This window comes from Magallana gigas, chromosome 3 (assembly GCF_963853765.1).
Source record: "Magallana gigas chromosome 3, xbMagGiga1.1, whole genome shotgun sequence".
NCBI lineage: Eukaryota > Metazoa > Mollusca > Bivalvia > Ostreida > Ostreidae > Magallana > Magallana gigas.
In genome coordinates, this window is record NC_088855.1 from 41,542,170 (window position 1) to 41,564,285 (window position 22,116).

General features: G+C 30.3%; 1 protein-coding gene across 5 annotated transcripts in view; it reads right to left on the minus strand.

Annotated features, from left to right (window-relative positions):
- Positions 1-22,116, minus strand: part of LOC105338123 (uncharacterized) — a 49,219-nt gene that overhangs the window by 17,006 nt on the left and 10,097 nt on the right. For 2 of the 5 annotated variants that reach the window (XR_004595706.2, XM_066079817.1), the window contains exons 11-14: positions 20,513-20,568; positions 18,877-20,289; positions 17,314-17,556; positions 16,666-16,963 (exon numbers count right to left, since the gene is read on the minus strand). Coding sequence is in view for 4 of the 5 variants with exons in the window: in XM_066079817.1 (XP_065935889.1) it covers positions 16,668-16,963; positions 17,314-17,556; positions 18,877-20,289; positions 20,513-20,568 (2,008 nt within the window). In the remaining variant the exon portion in view is untranslated. Of the gene's footprint in view, positions 1-15,003; positions 16,553-16,591; positions 16,964-17,313; positions 17,557-18,876; positions 20,290-20,512; positions 20,569-22,116 lie in introns of those variants that run through there. The other 3 variants (XM_066079816.1, XM_034443415.2, XM_066079815.1) reach the window with 3 other exon arrangements.

Sequence of the window (22,116 nt, forward strand, 5' to 3'; positions counted from 1 at the left end):
TTTCATATTAAAAAAACCTCAAGAATTCACAGAAATACCATAATTTCCATTAGAAATAGAAGTAATCATGATTAACTTGCTTCTGGTGTGAATGAGGATAAATATTTTTCTTAAACTTTAATTAAAATCCGGAATTTAGTTGTAAATTGAACTTTTAATGGTTGATACACATACCTTTCAGAAGTAACTCATTGAAAAGTAGAAATATTATTCTTTAATGTCTTCAAATTATATAATTAAATTATTATGTCTCATATTTATGTTGGTATGTAAATAAATATATTTCTTAGTTCACACTTCTAAGTTTAAAGATGTTTACCTGTACATTTCTATTATAACAAGTAAACAATGCACAAAGATCTCTTTTGCAATGGAGAAGTCAAGATTTTCACATCGTAAAACTTACTGTATATTTTTGAAAATGTCAACAAACTTAAAAACCGCAATCAGTTCAAAAATTGATAGATTTCATCCTTTTTTACCTATTGCCACTGAAAAAAAAACCTAAGGATTTTTATGAATAAACATTTTCAATCTTATACACATTTATATTTTCCCGTAGTTCCAGTTTTAAATTAAAAAACATAAATCATTTTTAAAATGTGTACTTGAACTGGGTGTCCTAGCATTTTAAAGAGAAATTCCTAACTGAAAAAACCAAATTACCAACATTATTTTAAATACATACTCTAAGTAAACTTCAGACAATTTTCGTGATATAAACAATGTAACGATCGAGAAAAGTTTAAAATCTTAAATTTTAAAATACCTTTTAAGTAAGAATAAAAATTACATTTCTAATATTTAAAAAAAATAAACACCAGAAGCAGAATACAAATCAAAAAAAATAAAAAAGTGTTAAAAGTACCTCTCTGTAAATGTTGCCCAATGACACGTCATGTGCAACAGGTATTCCTGCTGTGTTGATTATGTGCATCGAAAGCACAAGACTAATAAACTTCACTCCGTTCATTTTGATGTGTGGCTTGATAAATGGTTCGTTTAGGATCTTCCACTCGCTCAGTAACATGCCTTAATATCATGTATTAGTCAGTAATTGTCTCTGCCTCGGACGTCGAAATTAAACTTTGTAATTCATCAAGACTTGTGGCAGCTTTTTGGTGGCCGGCCCAGGATGTTTATCCAATCAGTGTTATAAAAAATATGATACTATACTCCACCAAACATATATTAACTGAATTTTAAGCTATCATATTATGTTTATACATTGTTTGAATTAAACTAATAAATTGTATTAATATTCAGGAAGACAATATGTTATTACTTAATATTCAATGAAAGTATTCGGTCAATTGTCAAAATTAGTAAATACAAACAAATAGGTCATATGTTTTTCACAGATGTTTTTCTTCTGAATAGGGGTCTCATTGAAGGCGAAAATAGACGATACGTATAAAAAAAGATAACACGTTTCAAATAATTAAATTACATGAAAATACATGTATGCATAAGTCATAAGATCGAAATATACACACTAATACTATTATCTTATATACAGAAAATATCAGAAGTGAAATTCTAATGAAAAAATATCTTGCTATTTCTATGAGTCCTTTAATAAAGAGCCACCTTCGGACAAAAACTCGTTAAAAAATAGCAAGATATGTTCAATGTTTTCTAATACTTTCGGTGAAATGTCCCTTGATTCAAAATTACATTTTTTAAATACAGTGGTATTTCTTTTACGAGCTCTACCAGAAATATCGAAATCATTTACAAAGTAGTCGCTACTTTAATTACAATACAATTATTTAAAGATATACTAAATACATGGTACTGAAGTTCACACAATAAATATTTAAGTGTTGTTTTGCAAATATGACATATATGTACTGTATTTTTCGCCAAGATGATTTAGCGAAACCCCGCTTCGTTTGTAAATTTAGCTACGCAATTTCTAGAGAAAATGTTTGGTATGTTTGATGAGGAAATAAAAAAGTGGCACAGGATAATCAAAGAAATTCTTAATAAGGAAAAAAGATATTTTGAGTGACAAGACTTTTAATTCACCAAATGCATTTCTTTTAGATATATTGAACAAAGTCAACAATCTAAAATAATTCATATAATATTTCTTTTAAAATTAATATTTAAAAAAATTAAAAAAGGTAAACATTTTGATTTTAGAAGAGGCTAGTATGCAGTTTCTTGATTTTTCAAACGAGTCTTAGTCTGATTTAACAGGTTGAATTCTGCTAAAATTCAATTAAATTTGCAGTAGTATACTATTGCGTTTAAGGGAAATAAAAGCAGGTTCATAAATTTACTATTTTATAACTTAAGTAATTATGATATCGTATGCAACACAGTACGATTGTTTTGGCAATTGAAATTGTTGTTTAAACAGATATTTCATAGATATTTAAATATATATTCTAAACTTTAACTGCATTGTATTCTATAAACACGTAAACAATTTATTCAATTCACACACTTCAATAATCTTCATCTAATTTGTAAAAATGTATGTTATTTAATAATTTGAAATAGCAATACAACAGCTAATAACTGGCTTCATAAATCCAATTCTTAAAACAAAAATTCTAAAGTGTATGATATCAATAAAGGCTAGGGAAAAATATATCCGTTGTGTATCCACTTAATTACAACTATTATAACTTATTCATTGCATTTGAAAAAAACTGGAAAAGGGGTCTGAAATTTATGTTTAAAAAAATAAAAATAATCATTATGTTTAAAGAGGGGAACTACATTTTTTTCTAGCCGATGAAAATATAGAGTAAATAAAAGGGAAATACAAACATTACATTTCATACTTTTTTGGAATGCAAATGAAACCTTCTTTTGTAGGTTTTATCATACTTTTTCTCTTGAAGTAAAATTAAAAGCCTCTTCTTTTACATAATAACTCATTCCGATATTGATCATTATTAAGGTAGCTCGAAGGTTTATTGGTTTAAAAAACAAAAACCTACCCCAATAAATTGTTATCGAGATCCGGTTAATTTCGGATTTGGGGGTTATAGGGTTTTCCGTGTTTTGTGGGTTTTTTATTTTTTTTTTTTTGGGGGGGGGGGGGTGTCTTGATGTTATCGTAATTCAGTACGGCAATGCTTATCAAATTAAGTAAAATAATTTCGATGAAATAAATGAAAAGTTGCATGGTTTAGATAGTTAACGCATTCAAAATCATGCTTCTTATTTTTAAACGAATCAGACAAGTTTAATTTTACCCAACACCACAACAAAAAAACAATTTTGAATCAATTCGTTAAAAAATAATAAATATGTGTTCCTGGTAAACGTGGTCAATTTTTGCAAAAGAACTTTTAAGTTTAAAAAGATTTCACAAAACCTAATATTTCATTGCCACGTTACCCTACTTTACTTATGAAAAAAAGAGGAAAGAGATGTACATGGAATAAATAGACATGTTATTTTTAAATTTAAAATTGATAGCAAACAGATGCAATTTATGTAAAGTTGTAAAGAAAATAAATATGATTGTTTTTCTTTTCAGGGAATGCAATCAACGTAGGAATAATTGCACCACAACTATCGATTTATTCAGTTCTTAACTGTATTTAGAATTAGCAAATGTATAATTATTCTGATTTTTTATTCTTCGTAAAGAATAAAGACCTATTATGTTACGTATTTATTTTTTATCACTTGATGATAAAATATTTGTTTAAACTGGTGCAGATGTTCCATTAACTATCATGTCGAATCCTCTTGGGATGTCAGCAAACCCTCGAGTTACACTAAAGGTCAATATTTAGTAAATAAGTGTCATTTAAATGCTGAACAATTATGACATATGATTGCTTGGCCAAATCTTTACCCCCGTACTTTATATGTTGAAGGAAATTATCAAGAAAATCTTCGCAAGCTATTTGAATATATGGAAGAAAAAAATATCACTGGTATCTTAACTAAATTTAATAATATTTGAAAGAAGAATTTAAAAACTTTTCAGTAAACTTTTTTCAAGAAAATGAAGGCATTATGAATATATTTCCTTGTTACAACTGACTTTAAATTTCATTGATGATGAAAGTTTAAATCACATTTTTAACGCGTTTACCAAAACTTTAAGATCGGATACACCTTATTTAAGTTTAAGTTATAAAGCATCAGTGAAAGAATTCATATCTCAATTTTAAAAAACCTGTAGGCTACTTTTTATTTACATTTACGCCTTACATTAAACATTCATCGACTTTAAAATTTCAAAATATAATAATATTTTTAATCTTAACCCCATCGCTTTCGATTCGCCATCACATTAATTGTAAAATCATCGAAATGGTTTTTGTCATTGATATATTATCATTTATATATTCGCACTGAAAAGGATAATAAATTTTCTTATTTTCTAAATTAATCTTAAGTGATTATTATAAATACATATTAACATCTGCATCTTGCTTTAAGGCATAATTAGTGTACTGAAAATGGCAATGTGGTGTACAATTGTTTACGTCGGAATATCTTATCTATAAAATTCTGGGACGGTTTTGTAAAGTAAATAAAGTAAATAATAAAAATCAAATGTCAATTTTTTTTTAAATATAAGCTACCGTCTTGTTATTTTTAAGATGAAAAAGGAGTAATCAATTACGCAAATATGATAAGGAAGTTATTACAATTTGCTTTCCCTTAATGAAATCTAATTATTAATAGTTAATATTACATGTATTTGAGTTGTAAAGTTCATCAGACATTATTTTGATCGACCTTACTTTTTTGTTAAACTTCTGTTATTCAAAATATGATTTTTTATAGTTAAGATAGTGTTATTAACAGCAGACTACCAACTGAGGAATTAATCAATACCTTTTCTCTTTTTAATTGAACTGAACATATTTTACTGACCAATTATGTCAAAAGGGTGAAACAACAGTTCTAATATCTTAGATTGTTCCCTCCTCTGTTAATTTCTTTGTTCGAAAATTTTTATTTTGGTAATCAATAAATGTCATGTATGCCATAAATAAAACACTTCATTAAACATCAAATTGCGATAATAATTAAAAACATTATTAGAAATATAAAATATATTAACTGAAAATTGATAAAATGGCTTGACTGAAAAAAAATATCCTAGTGTGTCCATGTTTGTGTTGGAACTAGTTGGTATATTTGCATATAATTTGTCAAACTACGAAAGACCAAACTAAAATTTAATGTCATGAAGTTTCAATATGTGCACACAATTAAAAAGCATAAAAATATTTAACTTCTAAAGAAGCAAAACCCATTTTTTTAAACCATCTTATCAGTTTTTTATAATTCGTTTTAGTATAAGTAGTTTCTGAACATTTTCATATTACTGACATATTGCTGAGGTTAGGCGCAATTTTATTTTTCAAAAGTACCATATGTGTGCAAGATGTCTGGATTCATAAGTATTTTCATTATCATTTTTGAAATGTATGTAAGAACTTTCATTCACGATAACAACAAATTATCGTAAACGTCCGTTAGAACGATTTTTAAACTGTATGAACCACCATCTCTTTATCAAATGTGATGAACCAAATATTAATTTTGACATCGACCAACCTCTGGACGGTTGTACTCGATCTTCGGCTATCTATCTAGTAGTAATATTGTTACTTTTAGAAAAAAATTCTTTGTCTTATTTTAAAATTTACATTTCGCTTATAACGTAATTAACCAAAAAAGATAGTTTCTTAATATTTATTGTTCATACCTTTACTGATATTCTCTACACAAAATTTAGAACCATTAATGGTTAAATTTACTTCTACTATATTTCATTTACGTTTCATTAAATTTTGTTGCAAAAAACTAACAAAAACTTGATTTGTTTTTTTTTAACACCGTGTAGACGATGGAAATAAATTCAATAGTTCTTACCTAATAAAGAGGATAAAGAGTAAGAATGTATTATGGTCATCTTATTCCATTATGCCATAATATTCACAGACATACTTATTTGTTAATACAGTTTCTGGTTACATTATAGCAGTTTTATGTCTCTCTTTTGAGTGAGACACACAATTATTAAACCAGCAGTACCTCTTCAGCGATTCAGTCTTGGTTAACCCCAAAAACTGCATGTGCGTTCACATTTTGACACGCAGTCCTCAGTTTATGTACTTTCACAAAGACTTTCAAAATGAATTTACTCAATCTGAAATATTATTTTTCCTGTGCTACGTCCTTTATTGCCAAGATTCATTTAAAGATCAATTAGTTTTATTTTGAAAATTGTTAACATACTTGCTAATTTACATTTCTGAATTCATGCTTCGTGCATAAATATACATGTAACTTCATATATTTTTGACTGTATTTTATACAGAACGAGATGTATTGTTTGAAACCATTAGGTATAGTAAAACAAATCAGCAGATATTGAAAAAAAGCCAAGTAAGTTTAATATACAAAATATACAAGTATTGTCTACAATGTTCCATGTATACCACCTTAATAAATCATCCAGTTTTGAATAAATTAATGTCAATTTTACGTAGCCTTGCAAAATTTAAAACAGAACATTAATTGCCCCGTCCTTCCTTCTCACAACTCTGATATTTTACAGCATCACAATAAAATCATACATTTAAACAAAAAAAAATGAACTCCATGAACATCATTTAGATATATACAGCTAGATATATGCGAAGGTCTGTAATTTCTCCTTTACCTCGAGTAACAGAGAAGAATTTGAAGTTTCAGATATATCAGAAAAGAGTACCAAATTGCCATATTATGTTTAAGCAAATATTTCGAAATGAATATCTAATTTCGTTTTCTTGAATGATCCGATGCCGGATTTCTTAAGATTAATTTTTCAATTATTCAGTCTTTGTTGCATCTATTTAATTTGATATAATAAGAAATGCTTTCAAAATAACAACATGTATAGAGGAAAAATGTTTTCGTACTTTCATAAAATGATGCATACTTAGATTATTTTATCATCAAGAAAAATTCTAACTAGACAGATTTAAGGTTAATCGCAGGTTTAAAATTTTGCGCTTTCTTTACAGCATAATTTTAATAAAATTGTTTCAGTGTCGTAAAACGCAAACGCATAGAAGAAACTTTAAGCCCACCATTTTTCAAAACAATTTTACTCTTTAAAAACGTTCATACCTATACACGTTCTTAAAAAGCAATATCAGTGAAATGCATATATAAAATGATGATCATTTCGCTGCACCTTCAAACTTAACCTTATACGCGTCAGGCTCAACAGTGCCGTCAATTTTAATTATTGACGCAACAATTGACGTAAATGACGTTGCGTATTTTTAAATAAATGTAAAATACATGGTAACTGTTTTGAAATATAAGCTATATTTGGGGGAAGGAAAGAAAATGTGACAGAGGGCGGGGTTCGTGTTCTTACCCTCGCCCAAATATAGCTTTTATTTCAAGACAGTAACCATGTATTTTATATTAATAAAGTCTGTATTAAAGGCCAAGATCAGTCAGCGATTTTAGAATTAAGAAGAAAGCTATTGCTATGAAGCACCAATAAAATAATTTTTTTCATGAATCCCATAAACCTGCAGGCACCTTTCATTAACAAGATCTTGACCTTAAAGTTGTTATCTTCATAAAATCATGTTTAAGATACATGCAACAATTTTACTGGTTTACCGATTATGTATATATCGAATATTTTTGTCTTTCAAAAAATACTTTTGCTTAAAAGCCTCATTGCCGTTTCAGTCGTATATTTTATTGTTTTTGCCCCCCCCCCCCCCCCCATAAAAAGGGAAAAAAAAGAAAGGCGATTGTTTTATTAAAAATGATTACATAATTACAACAAGGGTCTTACCTAGCCTACCATACATGTAAAAAAAAATGTCGCTCTTTATCTTTCAAAAAAAAACTTCATACATTTTTGTGTAAACAGATACACTATCGGGTCAATTTATTTTTTCTTTGGCACATAATTCACTCATATGTTAACCTTTTTTAGGAAAAAAAATAAAGAAAATCGTGAGTTGAAAACTAACTGTTTGTCTTTCTTGAATAAGAAAAATTGGGTCAGTTACTTCAACCGTCTAATTTGTTTTTAAAGATAAATTGAATGTGGAATGTGGAATATTACAGTATGTAAACAGTTTAATACAAATTAAGATTAAGAACTCTAGAGAAGACCATGTTCAGAATAACCTAAACATGAAAAGTTTCATACAATCACTTCTTTAACAACATATAATTTTCTAAATGCTTTTCAGAAACAGTGGATATTAAAGAAAATTCAAAACATATTATAAGAAAACTTATGTCTTTTTAAAAGATTCTAGGTTCTTTTTTCGGTGAAATCGTTTTTTCTGAAACTTGTGGCTCTAGCAATTGTCAGTTACTTTTCCTTAATAGAAAAGTACAAAATCATCATGATTAATTAAAAGTAAGTAGGTCTTGTCAATTAGAATGAATCGGCATGTGGCTAGTGTGGCACGATTAAGACCTTCCTCTTGTCTGTGGTTAATTAATTATTTACATTGTAAATATTTACTGACAGGTGTGTATACCTGAGCATACTGTGACCTAATTTTCGACCTGAAACTAGATCTTACCTGCTAAATTATCTCGAGAGTTGGAAAACTTCATCATAAGGCTTGTGTCTTTATTTCAAAATGGAAATAATTTATGTATATTTTGATACGGTAAACATTATACAAATATTGACTGGGGTTGAGGGCAACATTGATTATATTAGCCCCCGAGGGACGAAATATTGCCCGACGCGAAGCGGAGGGCAATATTTTCGTCCCAAGGGGGCTAATATAATCAATGTTGCCCGAAAACACAGTCAATATTTGTTTTGTTATATGAAGAAACAAACCAAAATTTAAGAAATTAATTGAAAACAGATCGCTGAATTTTCTCAGCTCAACAAAGAATTCACGAATTCATTTTGGTGCAAAGCTCATTTCAAAAATATCCTCAGAATCAAACGGTCACTTGTGATTTTCCGCCGACCGTAAGAATTAACATACAGATGTTCCACCTGATTTTACTTCACAGTAATTTGCAAATCCTAATATCCGTTATGATAGCAAACCGTTGCATTGCGCGTTCGTTATTTTCTTGCCTTGACTGACTGTCTATTATGACGTCACCTTGTTTTGGAGTCGCGAAGAATTATTTACGTCATCGTTTACGAATCAACAAATCAGAGGCGATTATTTGAAATAGAGGGAATGTTCTCTAGATATTATTCCTAGCCGGTCAATATCAAAAAAATATTGACCGGTCAATATTTTTCGGACGAGCTAATATTACAATTTATGACTATTCGTCTATAAAGAGTTATATAGTGAGAATATACTACTGAATATAACAACACATTATATAGATTATATCTACTCAATGACAAATGATTAGCTGCAATTCTATTAGGGCAAGAACCTAGTAAGTTGCTTGAACTTGTGTTCAAACACACTGTATATAATAAATACAATAAAATATGTTCAAACTGTCAAATGTAAAAACAAAAAAGACCCAGGCGTTTACCAAGTTAAAATGTATGTTTCACCATATATTTTTTTTCGCTTACTTAATCAAAAACGCTGAAAGCATGTCAATTATAGCTATAATTGTATTAATCCTTTTAATGAATATTTTGAGACAGTGGATAACTCGGTTTTCAATGTATCAGAAGTCAGTAGTGACATACATTGATATTGGATTCCAGGAAAAAAGAGTAAGAGAAAAATGTTATCTAGCTGCAAAAGAATTATGATAATTTCAAGGAAACTTTAATATAAGAATGTATTGCCGATCTAACGGAAATATTTAAGGTTGAATAATCATTGAGCCATAATGTCGTAGCATTATCAAGATTACTTCGTTACATATCCTCTCTTTTTAAAAGGTCAAAGACAAAAGGTTCCATATTTCCTCCTCATTAACAAAACTGAAACTACAAATTATGATATCATTCCGAATTCTAAAACACTTATTGAATTTCATTTTTATAGTAAATAAATTATTTCATCATATGAACAAATGATGATATTCCGATAATCTTACAGCTGACTGGATTATATCCTTTCTTATTTAAGTATAACTTGAAAATAACCCAATACAAATCAAATCAGTTTTACCTGTACTTTAGAATGTGCCAAATACATTTATCCTGCGATTAACGTCTTTAAGGGAAAAGAAATATTATTTAAATAGATGTATCAAACATCAAAATGCGTGTTAGCATAGATGAGTTATAAGGTATATATCACGTTTTATCTGTAAGATACACCCCCACTTCTCTATATAATGTATGTTTGTGCCTCACTAGGTAAAGCAAATCCCAGTAATATCTTAAAAGCGTGTTGCTGAAACATCCAGACTACTTTCAAGCATATGTCCAAGGCAGAATTCAACAGAAAAATAACATATTGATACTTATTATGCTTAAACATTAACAAAGCTTATTTAAATTGGTTAAGGTAGCTTATTACTGTTGTACTCATGTTTAAAGTTTAGTATTATGCAATGTTTTTATGGTCACTCTCTCCATCGTTCCCAACATGTATTCATTAATTCTCAACCGCACATTTGAAGAATTAACTCAAATGATATAATTGCATTCTACAGTATATCTAAAAAGACATCATTTGATTTGAATATTTTCATGATTTTATTTATTTAATTATTTTTAAATGCATGCAAATAGCTTTTCACAACCTTCGCCAAATGACCAGTATTTTTCTTATTACAAAAATGCAAATTTCAGGATTTTATAATAATTTCCACTCATTCTTATACTACTAATTTGTGTCGTCCGATTCAGGTAATTTTGAAATCGAAAACAAACTAATATAGCACATGCTCTGATTAGAGATAGCGGAAGTTGTCATTTTTGATTTACGATATCACAGTTTTCGTTTTCTATAAAAAATTAAAGACGAAACGCAAAAATAATCAATATATATCAATATTTGATAAAACCTCATTAAAAACTTAATTGAAAGATAGGATTGTAAATTTAAAGGGTACCTGCAGCCAAGCCTATGTGAAACATATGTCAAAGAGTTTAATTACCAAAATTTAATGCAAAAAACCGCATCGAAATCGATGCAAAAATAACGGAGTTACGCCGCTTCAAAGTGGCTATTTTTACCTGCTTTGGGAAATCTAATCAAGAAAAACAGAATTAGGCGATAACGAGGCTTTAGCGGAAGTGACGTCACGAGGTCAACAGGAGGGAAATTTCTTTACAAAGCTATACAAATTAAATTCGATTTTTTCAGCCAAAATGATTAATATAGGTCTGATGTTTTGACGTATCGTTATTTTAAGTATTGTAGATTTAGAAATTTGTATCCGTAATTATTTTATTACAGTCAGATTTATTTTTAAAGGATTTTTTAAATTTGCTATTCTCGTCGCCCTTTTACCGATGAATACGATATCTTAAGGTCAGACGACACGTTCCTCGAGAATCTTTTCTGTATCTCCTCTTAATAAAGAGTTCCAATAAAAAAATATTAATTTTATAATTACTTTAAAAATGATCAAAATTTACTTGGATTTGGTTTTATGGCTAGATAGTCGAGTGGTTAGAACCGTGGTCGCTCACTGCCAGAAGCTTATAGGCTCTAGAGGTCTCGAGTTCAAAGCCCCATCCCGGCGGAAATATAGTTCTAATATAGTGAATATCGATGTGCTGTAGATGAATTTATTTTTATATCAGCAATTCAAGTGTATTTTCAAGAAGATTATATAGGAAATTGCATACTCTTGTATTTTGCAGAAATGCCTGGTAAGGTACCCTAATTTTTTGCAAGAAAGCTTGTCAAAGTAGTAGTAAACCATTAACAAATTCCTGGAAAAAGTTATCTAAAATTGAGGAACGTGTCGTCTGACCTTAAAACCCTTGCATGGGCAGATTTATGTTCATTATTTATTCTTTGATTACATAATATCCTTTCACACACGAGTGATCCGAGACAATGACACAGGTAAACAGGTAAACTAACGAAGCCACTGCTCCAGACACACCTGTATCTAGGGTATGTATACACATGGTACACGAGTCTGGTGAACAAAGAGAGGGTTTCGCACCTCTGGACTGGTAAATTGAATTGTGTATAATTAGCTACTCAATTATTAAACAATAAAAAAGAAAATAATTAGACTGGATGAATCAAGCATTCGTAAGCTAATACATGTATATAGTCCGTCAATCAGTGATTAAAACACTATCAAATAGTAAAACTTATGTTCGAAGTAAATGCCTTTATTGTTACTTATCTAATCACTGAAATAATGACCAAATTTACAATTCAGCAATTTAACCCTTTTTATGAGATCAAGTAATTATTCCGGAAGTAATTACATTAACGTTGGTCTTAATTTCTTATTTAATCAAGTGCAACTTTCTTTCGAGCGCTATGGTCAGCAATTAATTAACGCTTTAACTCCACATTACTTAAATTGTTATACTGACAGCGAATCATTATGAAATCTGAATAAACTTGAACATTTTGACAAAGAATGTAAATAAATGTAAAATGTCGTATTTTTAAAAGAATACGAGACAGACTTAATCATGCAGCCATCTTGGACTTTCGCCTTGATCCGTTTATAATTATCCCGTGTTTGTTTGTTAAAGGGTACCTGCAGTGCCGGTCAATTTTTGATATAATGAAGATCTATGTGTAAAAACATCATCCTGAAAATTATACAGCGATCGCAAAAGTAGTTTTCGAGATATTTGGGGAAAACCCGATTTCACACCTGAACGAGTTTTGAATCAAGCCGATTTGGCGCGAGATGAACTGTGACGTCACGGGGTCAACGTGACTGTATGAGAAACAGGAATATCGTATGAAAACTGTTCGTTTTCTTGCATTGTTTTATCGATATATGAACATTTTTTTCTGTTGTTTTATTTCCTTATCAACCCTGGATGACTAAATGTATTATTATACTTTCATGTTAAATACTGAAATCTGATTGGTTTAGACGCAGTTGATAATCTGTTCTATTACCCTCAGCGTTAGCAACACACTTAGCAACGGGTACCACAACGAATTGATACATGCGCGTAAACTATGCGCATACGGTTCGCCAAAGAATTCACGTCATTTATATATAAAAGTAGAAAAGTTTTCTGTAAAATTAAAACATTCAGTATAATAAAATAAATATTGCCTATTTGGGAGGGTAAGAGTTGAAATTGACACCCCTCGAAAACCATTGTCAACCTCCGCTTCGCGTCGGTTGACAATAGTTTTCTCGGGGTGTCAATTTCAACCCTTACCCTCCTAAACAGGCACTATTTATATACTGTTGTTTGAGTTTAAACCCGTTTTTTATCGAACAAAAATGCCGAATTCGGAAAATTGTTTGCTTCTTGAATTTAGTCAAATGTGTAACACATTTTTCATATAAATGCACAGCATATGTAGCAAAATGGCAATTAATCAAACTTTTGTTTTAAGAAACATATTTTGTCAATATTTTCATTCTTTCGAATGATTTTTCATTGATTGTCATTGTGTGCCTACATCGTATTTGCAAAAATTTTAAAATGTATTATTTTGATCATGTAGATACCGTTAACGTTTTAAGTCGAGTATGGTTCAATTATATCTATAGTATGTCCCAAGATATTTATACAGCACATTTGGACGATTTTTAATAAAATACACATACCTGTGAAAGAAGTGCAATTGAAATAGTTGAAAGGGATATTTTCCAAGATAATTTCATTGACACATTATCATCTTTCACTCGGAAAAATTCACAGGAACGAAAACAGATTCCTTACAGAGATTTATAATGGGGAATGTTTACATCTTTTCTCCATTCGGAATACACTCGGAATGCATCGCGCAATTTTTCAACGTTATCATCCGGGCTTGCTGCAATACAAAATCTCCGTAGACATCACATTTTTTAGCATTGTATTGAAACCTGATAAGCTAACAGGGGCGTTTCGACTAAGAAATCTTGGAAATTTTTCATACTTTTGAATGAACGTTTGAACCCTGAGGTAATTATAAAAATCAAGCAATTAAGCCAAATGTAAATCCAAAATATCTTGGGACAGAGTATAATACTGATAACTGTGTTTTAATCAAAAACATAATATATACTTTCACTTATGAAAAATCAGTTTCGATTTTTTTTAATTTAGTTATCATACAAGGGTTACCCAATTTCTCAATAGGAGAGTATATCAATATGCAAAGGTAATCATGAATTGATATAATAAATTTGGATGAAGTCAAATAGCAAATTTATGTGAGTTTCTCTCGTCTTATCTATTATATAGTATTATTTAACATGTAAAGTTTTGGTTTTTTTGCATGTCTGCAGACATTTACCAGATTGTTAAAGTCTATAAAAAGTCGAGGCAAAGCAAAACTCATCTATGGACACAGACAGACGGTAACATGTTAATTGGATTTTTTAAAATTATATATTTACTTAATTGTGATGCTTTTTATTATCTTTTTTGTGGGGGAGGGGTAATGGATTTTTGTATTTTCTTTATCATCTTTTTTTCATGTTTTTTTTTTTTTAATCAAAATCTCTGTAATACTAATATAATTAAAGAAGGACATGCAATTAACCATAAGTTTTGTTAGCATTGTTTGCGTTTAGGTTTTTCCCTTAATAACTTCCCGCATAAAGTTATATTAGACAGCAATAACACATTGCAGTATATCAAATCAAAAAAAAACGTCATTCTATATCATACATATGCATAACCAAATGAATTTGTATCATTGCCTTTCATATGGAATAAACAACATTTCATTGTCTTTATCTTGTTTTAATTCAATGGCAAATTATATCTTCAGTCATTTGGGGTATTCTCTTTTTACAACTTGGTTCACAACTATGGGCTTCTACAGTCCTAATGCCCCTATCATTCTTAAAAATTGGGAAGTTTTTTTTCCGACCAATAATTTAGTACTCATTTAAAAAACTCAATCATGCCTTGCGCTGTTAAAGTAATTAAAGAAATATATCGTGGAAAAATAAGTACGCAGTTTTTAGACGAATGGAAAAACACAGAAGATCATCTCCAACATTGAAATAAATAAATGTTCCGTTGTGTAATATACCACAACACGGAAGTTTCTCTTATGCAAACTTCCTCTATCCGCTTTCCTGCTAGTCGTGACTTTCAAAGTACACACAACATTTCACTCTGTCACTTCTTTCATAATCAAACAAGATTGTGTTTGTCATGTCACTGTTACAATTGTTAGTTAGTCATTTATGTGAAAAGCTGTTTATATATTAATTTAATTCTGTTTCTTTTCATGTAAATAATTGTGTTTAAAATGTCTACTTAAATTCATGAATGTCTAGATGTAAAAAAACACTTTTGCAGCGTTAGTCAATAAACTTCTTGATCCAAAGGCATTTCAATAAAATGTTCTGTGAGCGGAATAAAACATATTATTAATATGCAAAAATGTGATTTGAAAGATAATGCCAAGGTTTCCTTCGCCCTGAATTAGCCTGTGGCCGTACTTTCAGGACATGTATGGGTCTCTTGATAAACACAAAACATTTTCTTTTTTGTGAAAGAAATATCAGTTAAATCAATGTTTCTCATTTTACAGAATAAATAAATTTCAATTTCACATTAGGAACCATCTCGTTGTCCACTGTCAATTATCAAGGTTTGTGGGAACTGTATATCTAAAAAATTAATACATTTACTATTTCCTGCTTTAAAAGGGCCATAGAAAAACATTCAGATGCCCTGATTTTCTCATAATCATGGCATAGTTGGCAGAGTCAAAATCTTTTCCTGTATAGAACAAGAAACCGCCTCAAAAAACAAATTAGCCCTTTTTAAAGAAATTTAGGCCACTTGTTCCATAACTAGGGATGCAGTAATTTATAACAATCATTCTATCAGTTTGTCGAGATGGTGGATACTTGATTATTGTACATGTAAGTATTATTCATAGAATATAAATTAAACTTATTTTTTATATATTGAATATATTTAGTTACAAAAACCAAGATATGTAAACGTAGGTATATCTGAGAATGCATGTTTATGTATTTTTTCAGAGAAAAAGTTTTATGTGAATATAGAAAGCTTTAAGAGCACATATCAGTCTGATTTTGCCAAGAAGAGTGACCACTTCGTTTATAATAAACTTGTGTATAATATTTTAACATAAATAATTTAATGCATGAATCTATATTAACATATAATTTCGAAGATAGGCGAGCACGCATACTGTGGAATCATTTAATTTCGTGGGGGCCAATTTTCGTGGATGACTTAAATTTTACAGGTTCGTGGGGACATAATTTCGTCTATTCTTATATATCTACAAAAGGGAATATGACTTTATTACCCTAATTTATCAATTCGTGGAAGATGTTATTTCGTGGATGAGAGGTACCCATGAATTCCACGAAAATTGAGCCACCACGAAATCTAATGATTCCACAGTATTATTTATATCATCAAATATAAAGATTTGTGTACATTTTTCCATAAAACTATCTTTGGAAATGTAACATCTCATTCTCATTCTTTCAGCATCTGTATGGATATTTATGTAGAATTTCTGTACTCACTGTACTAAAAAGCAATCAAGGGTTTATATGAAAGCATGAGGACTCACGGAGATAGCTGTTTAATAAAACCTGGATTTTGATTAATTTCAAACTTTGAATGATTGTCTATGTGTTCACCTTTACGTCTTTTCTTCGATTTTGCCTATGCTTTGCTCGGTTTCAGAAACAACTGTTTCATTGTCCGTGTCGCTCGATTCCAAACTTGAACTGTCATCCCCAGGCAATAATTCCTTAGGGGTCACTGGTGAGGCCACCTTACAGTAAGTATCTTCATTTGAGTATGCCAGAGAAAACTCCTTTTCAATCTCACAAGGAATAAAACCCTGAGGTGTGCTGTCAATCAGTGTTTCGTCTGTATTTTTCCCAGGTGACTTCCTTTGATATGAATATATTTCGTCCTTTGTTTCTCTATTTTCTGAAATAAAAATAGGCTTTTTACATCCAAATCAAAAGGATATCAGTTTCCAGAAATAAATTTTACAAATGCTCGTTAATTTTGTAGTTGTTATGGTTATTTACGTACAATATATAGTATCATATTTTGATATAATCATTAGCCAAGAACTAATTGATCTTGTAAATTTAACTTTCACGAAATTCAGAAAATTAAAGCCCATGTATAGTAATGATCATTGTAATAAATTTGATCAAAGAATTCAATTGAAAACAAAGCCAAAAGAATTAAAATACTTTTCTAAACATTCTTCGGAGGAGAAGGGGTAATAGAATAGAATATTTAATAAAAGTATATTTCCGAATATTTACCTGTTGATTTGTTTTCTTTCTTCACACCAGTAACAGTAGGTTCTGTGGAGTTTATCTCTCCATCTTTGTCTTTTCCCATGGCAAGTTTTCTAATAGATTTCTGTAAATACTTTCTGTGGTAAACGATGTCATTATCGCTATCATCATTGTCTGGTACAAATATTGAAGATCTTGCATCCTGCTTGTTGAAAGTCACCTCGTCATCAAAATCATCGTTGTTTGATATATTTCTCAGCTTGGAATCTAGTTAAAAACATACGGTGGTTTTATTTCAAATCAAAAATAAGTTTATGATCAACTGAAAAGACACTATGGAATATCAACTGAGATTTTTTTGCATCGGCTTTTAAATTTTCGAACGATGTGATAATGAATAAATATAGAATGGCTCTCGGAATGCAGTTATTCTAAAATGGAAACTTACCTGGTAATTATTTTCTATTATTAAACTTCCAATCATTTTTATATATTAATTTATGTTGAAATTTTTTTCGATCAAATTATTTCTTTTTGTTTCGTGCTACTTAGTAAAGCATGCACAGGTTAATACTACACAAATATTGACTGGGGTTGAGGGCAACTTTTTTTGATTATGTAAGCCCCCGACGCGAAGTGGAGGGCAATGTATCCGTACCAAGGGGGCTAATATAATCAATGTTGCCCGAAAACTAAGTGAACATCTGTTTTGTTATATGAAGAAACAAACAAAAAAATTAGAAAGGATTTGAAAACAGAACGCCCTAATTTTCTCAGCTAAATCGAATTCAATTTTGCGCACAGTTCATTTCCAAAATATAGACGGCATCAAACGGTCTCTGGTGATATTCCGCCGCCCGAAGGAATTCAGTGACAGATGTTATACCTGATTTTACATCACAGTAATTCGCAAATCCTTATATCCGTTATGATAGCAAACCGTCCCATTGCGCGTCGATTGTTTACTACGCGTCGGGCAATATTTCGTCCCTCGGGGGCTAATATAATCAATGTTGCCCTCAACCCCAGTCAATACTTGTATAATATTGACCGGTCAATATTTTTCGGAAGTGCTGATATTACAATTATTGATTATTCGTCTATATAGAGCTATATAGTGAGAATGTACTACTGAATATAACAAATATACTTATACACCGACTCCAACTCTTCCTCAGGAATTCTTAGTTTAGCTTTATCGAGATTTTTCAAGACTGTTGCTTGACTTGACGCATATAATGTTAAGTTAAGAAACATAATTTTGATATACTCTGTTACTTTTCTTTTTCTATTTTAAGTAGTGTCCTAAAGCTGCAAAGGCACTTAGATTGTTTACCTGAGCGAAACAACCGAATTCTCTTTTCTAGTGGAATTTTTTTTTAGATCTGTTGCTATGTGAATTTATCATAACTTATCAGATTTAAATAATTTTCTACAAAGCATAAAATATATCCGATATTGACTCCTGGCACAACATAAATTGAAGAGATTGTCAAAGGCAATTTTTGCTTAAAAAAAACTTCGTCCATAGCGACTACGAAGGGTACAAAGACATCTTGTAATAATGGAAGCTAAAGTGCTTATTACCATTTGGGCTGTCAACAGCATTGGAGGTACTTTGTCTAGAACTACCAAATCTTTCTGTGGAAGTGAGACCATCAGTTTCTTTCTCAGATTGCTTATCTGAACTGTCGCTTCTTGGTTGACATCTCTGGAAAACAATATCGTCATTATCTTCCAAAACATCTTTTTCTGTGAAACTCCTGCATTTTCTTCTATCCTTATAGACAAGATAGTCTTCAAAGTTTTCATTATGAATCGTTTTCATCATTTGCATGTCTGATAACGAAGCTTTAGTTTTCCAAAGGAGCTGTGGTGGCTGCATGCTTTGAAAGGGAGGTTGTGGTGGGACATTTCGATTCTGTCCAAAATGTTCTTGTTTGGGTAACTCTAAGTTGTTCTTGCCTTGCCTATTAGATGAAATAGAAAACTCTCGATTCTTCTTTGGTCTATCAATTGTGTTGTGAAAAGCATGATTTTTCTTTTCATGTGGAATACTACAAGCATTGTTTCTGGAATAGTCAAAATCTAATACACAATCAAACTGGTCTTCTTTGCTACTGGGTTTTGGTTTAAAACGATGGAAAAGTAACTCTGAATTTGTATGGGATATATCTGGGTCATAGAAATCTTCTTGACTGCTATTTGCAACATTTTTTACTTTTAATTTTAACGACTGGTTTCCGCAAATGTCTGCAGGGTGGCAGTATTTCTCGGTTTCTGCATTAATATTGCTCATATTTCTCTCTTCAAACACTTGCTCATCCGCTAAATCTGTGGGAAGCTCAGCAGTTGGATACCTACGAATAGTATTTTTTGAAGGAGTCAATGATTTGTGAATCAATTTAAACCCTCCCATATCCGAGGATCCCAAATTACTTCCACCAGTCAGAGGAGAACTCATGTTCTCATATTCTACATTATTAGTTTTTACTTCCACAATAGATTTTCCTTCGCCTTTCTTTTGGTTTTCTGTTTTGCGAGTACTCTCTGGGAAGTTGGCATACAGAGGCTTACCGTCTACAGGATAATTTTCATAAACGTTAACTTGCATGGGCGATGTATAGTAGTCAGCATTACTATTAGGACTGGTGTACCACTTTTTAATTTCCTCCGAGGTTGACGGATATAGTTGACCCCTTCGTTTGCTTGGCCCTGAATTAGCGATAGGTTGTCTAGTGTACGAGTATTTAGACTGTTCTGGATTTGCTGGTGACAAGATTTCATCATAATGTCTATCTTCTGGCTGTTTTACTGATTGTCTTTTGTATGAAACGTTCGTTTTTCTGGTCTTTACTGGGGACATCAGTTCTTTAATGTCCTTTGCGGCTATTTCCTGCAGTGAGTCGTCACCGCTCACAACACTCGTGTTTTGTTTGCTTTTCTTTTCAACTTTTGATTTTTTCTTCGATTTTGAATCGCTCTTTGATAGTATTTGGTCTGTAATTTAAAGAAAAAAATTGTAAAGAACAGTCCTGAATAAAGTTAAGATTACCATTTAATTTACATCAAAATTTTAAATAGCTGATTTTAAAAAGTTTAAATAAAACAATTTTTGGGTTATTTACAGGCCATATTCGCAAGTCAAAATCTACTTCGCGATCAAGTAAAAAGGTGATTCAACGGGCAATTTTGTTCTACGTTCAAAGAGATATTAACATACTTTTCTCGGTCCAATTTCGTGGTTTGTCTTCAATGGGTTTGAATTGTTTCTTCTTCCTTTAAAATAATATTCCAGTATTTGAATAAAAACTTATAGTATATTATTTGTCAAGATAAACAGATGGAGCAAACAAACAAATGCGGTTAGTTGAAATTCCTTTTAAAGTACATCTAAATGCATGACTTATTTACGATTGTAAACAATCGTCATTGCAGCATGTCCTCATTTGGCAATGTAATTATTCATCCACATGCTTCAACACATTCTTAAGATTTAAGTTTCATGCTTTTTTATTTGTTAAATGACTTTTTTGCAAAAATATTCTATTTCAAGTGGTGCATAATTATATGTTTAAAAAGGAAAGATAAGCATTAGTCACAACGTAAATTCAAATAATCAACAAAATTTTAAAAAAAAATCAAATTTCGTATGTACATTTAAGGAAGGAGTCTTCTCATTATCAAACACACTTCTTATGATAAGAAATTCATAAAATTTGGACACAGTCAAACGGGTCATATTACCAAATGATTCTATCAGTTTAATAAAATTTGACCTTTATGTTTTCGCATAAAGGTAAGGTCAAGGTCACTACCTTTTTCCTCATCGTAAAGGATGCTAATTTTAAATAAGTGTAGCTCTTTGTAGTTCTGTAGACATTTGTTTAAGATTTGAAGATTCTATTCTTCAATGAGATTATAGAATATCAGAATGTCTATCAGCTTACACTACTAGATTGGAATAAATATTAATACTAAAATTGATATTGCTTAGCCCGCATTTCCTCTAATTTTCTGAAATTTTGAAGAAATTTTGATTATTTTTATATGCTTCCAATAATAAAATTTCTGATTCTTATGTATTATGAAGAATTTTTATAAAAATATAAATTGACAGAAAAGCTAATATATTGACCATTTAATAAGAGAGAAAAACTGATTTTAGTGTTTTTTTTCCCATAAAAATCGATCTATAGAATGGGCGCTTTAAAAAGCTTATAAGTTATAAAGATGTAATTTTATTGGCAAATCATATTTTAAAAACATATTCTGAAACCCAAGTATCAAAACATTTGTTCACATTGGTAAAAAAAATCCAACATTAATGTTATTGATTTTAAAATCCTAAAACAGACACATTAATCTGCAGCAATTCTGAATTGCGAAACGTGATATATTCCTACGCCAATGTGACGCCAAAAATATAGTCCTTGTTAGATTCTTAACTTTTAATACTTTTTCTATGCCAAGTTGTATGATAATAAAAAAGAAAGAAAAATATATTATTTTAATTTTCTTTCATCTTAATTTAATAAATAATTAATCAAATTTACGTTTGACAAGTCGAAAATCAGAAAAGACTCCTTCCTTAATCAATCTTTTTTTTTTTTAAATCAGATTCAACTTTGCGCCCTGAGATAGATTCTGTTTTTGTTCTCCTTTAAAGCATATGTCAATCATTCTGCCATATAGCATGCGGCAAACATTAATTGTAAATTAATTGACAATATCGTGTAATACACCATTGGCATTGTAGTTTCCATCGTTCATGTAATATTTGCTGTTTCCCAAGGAAACCCTACTTAAATTTCTCTTCTGTTCAAC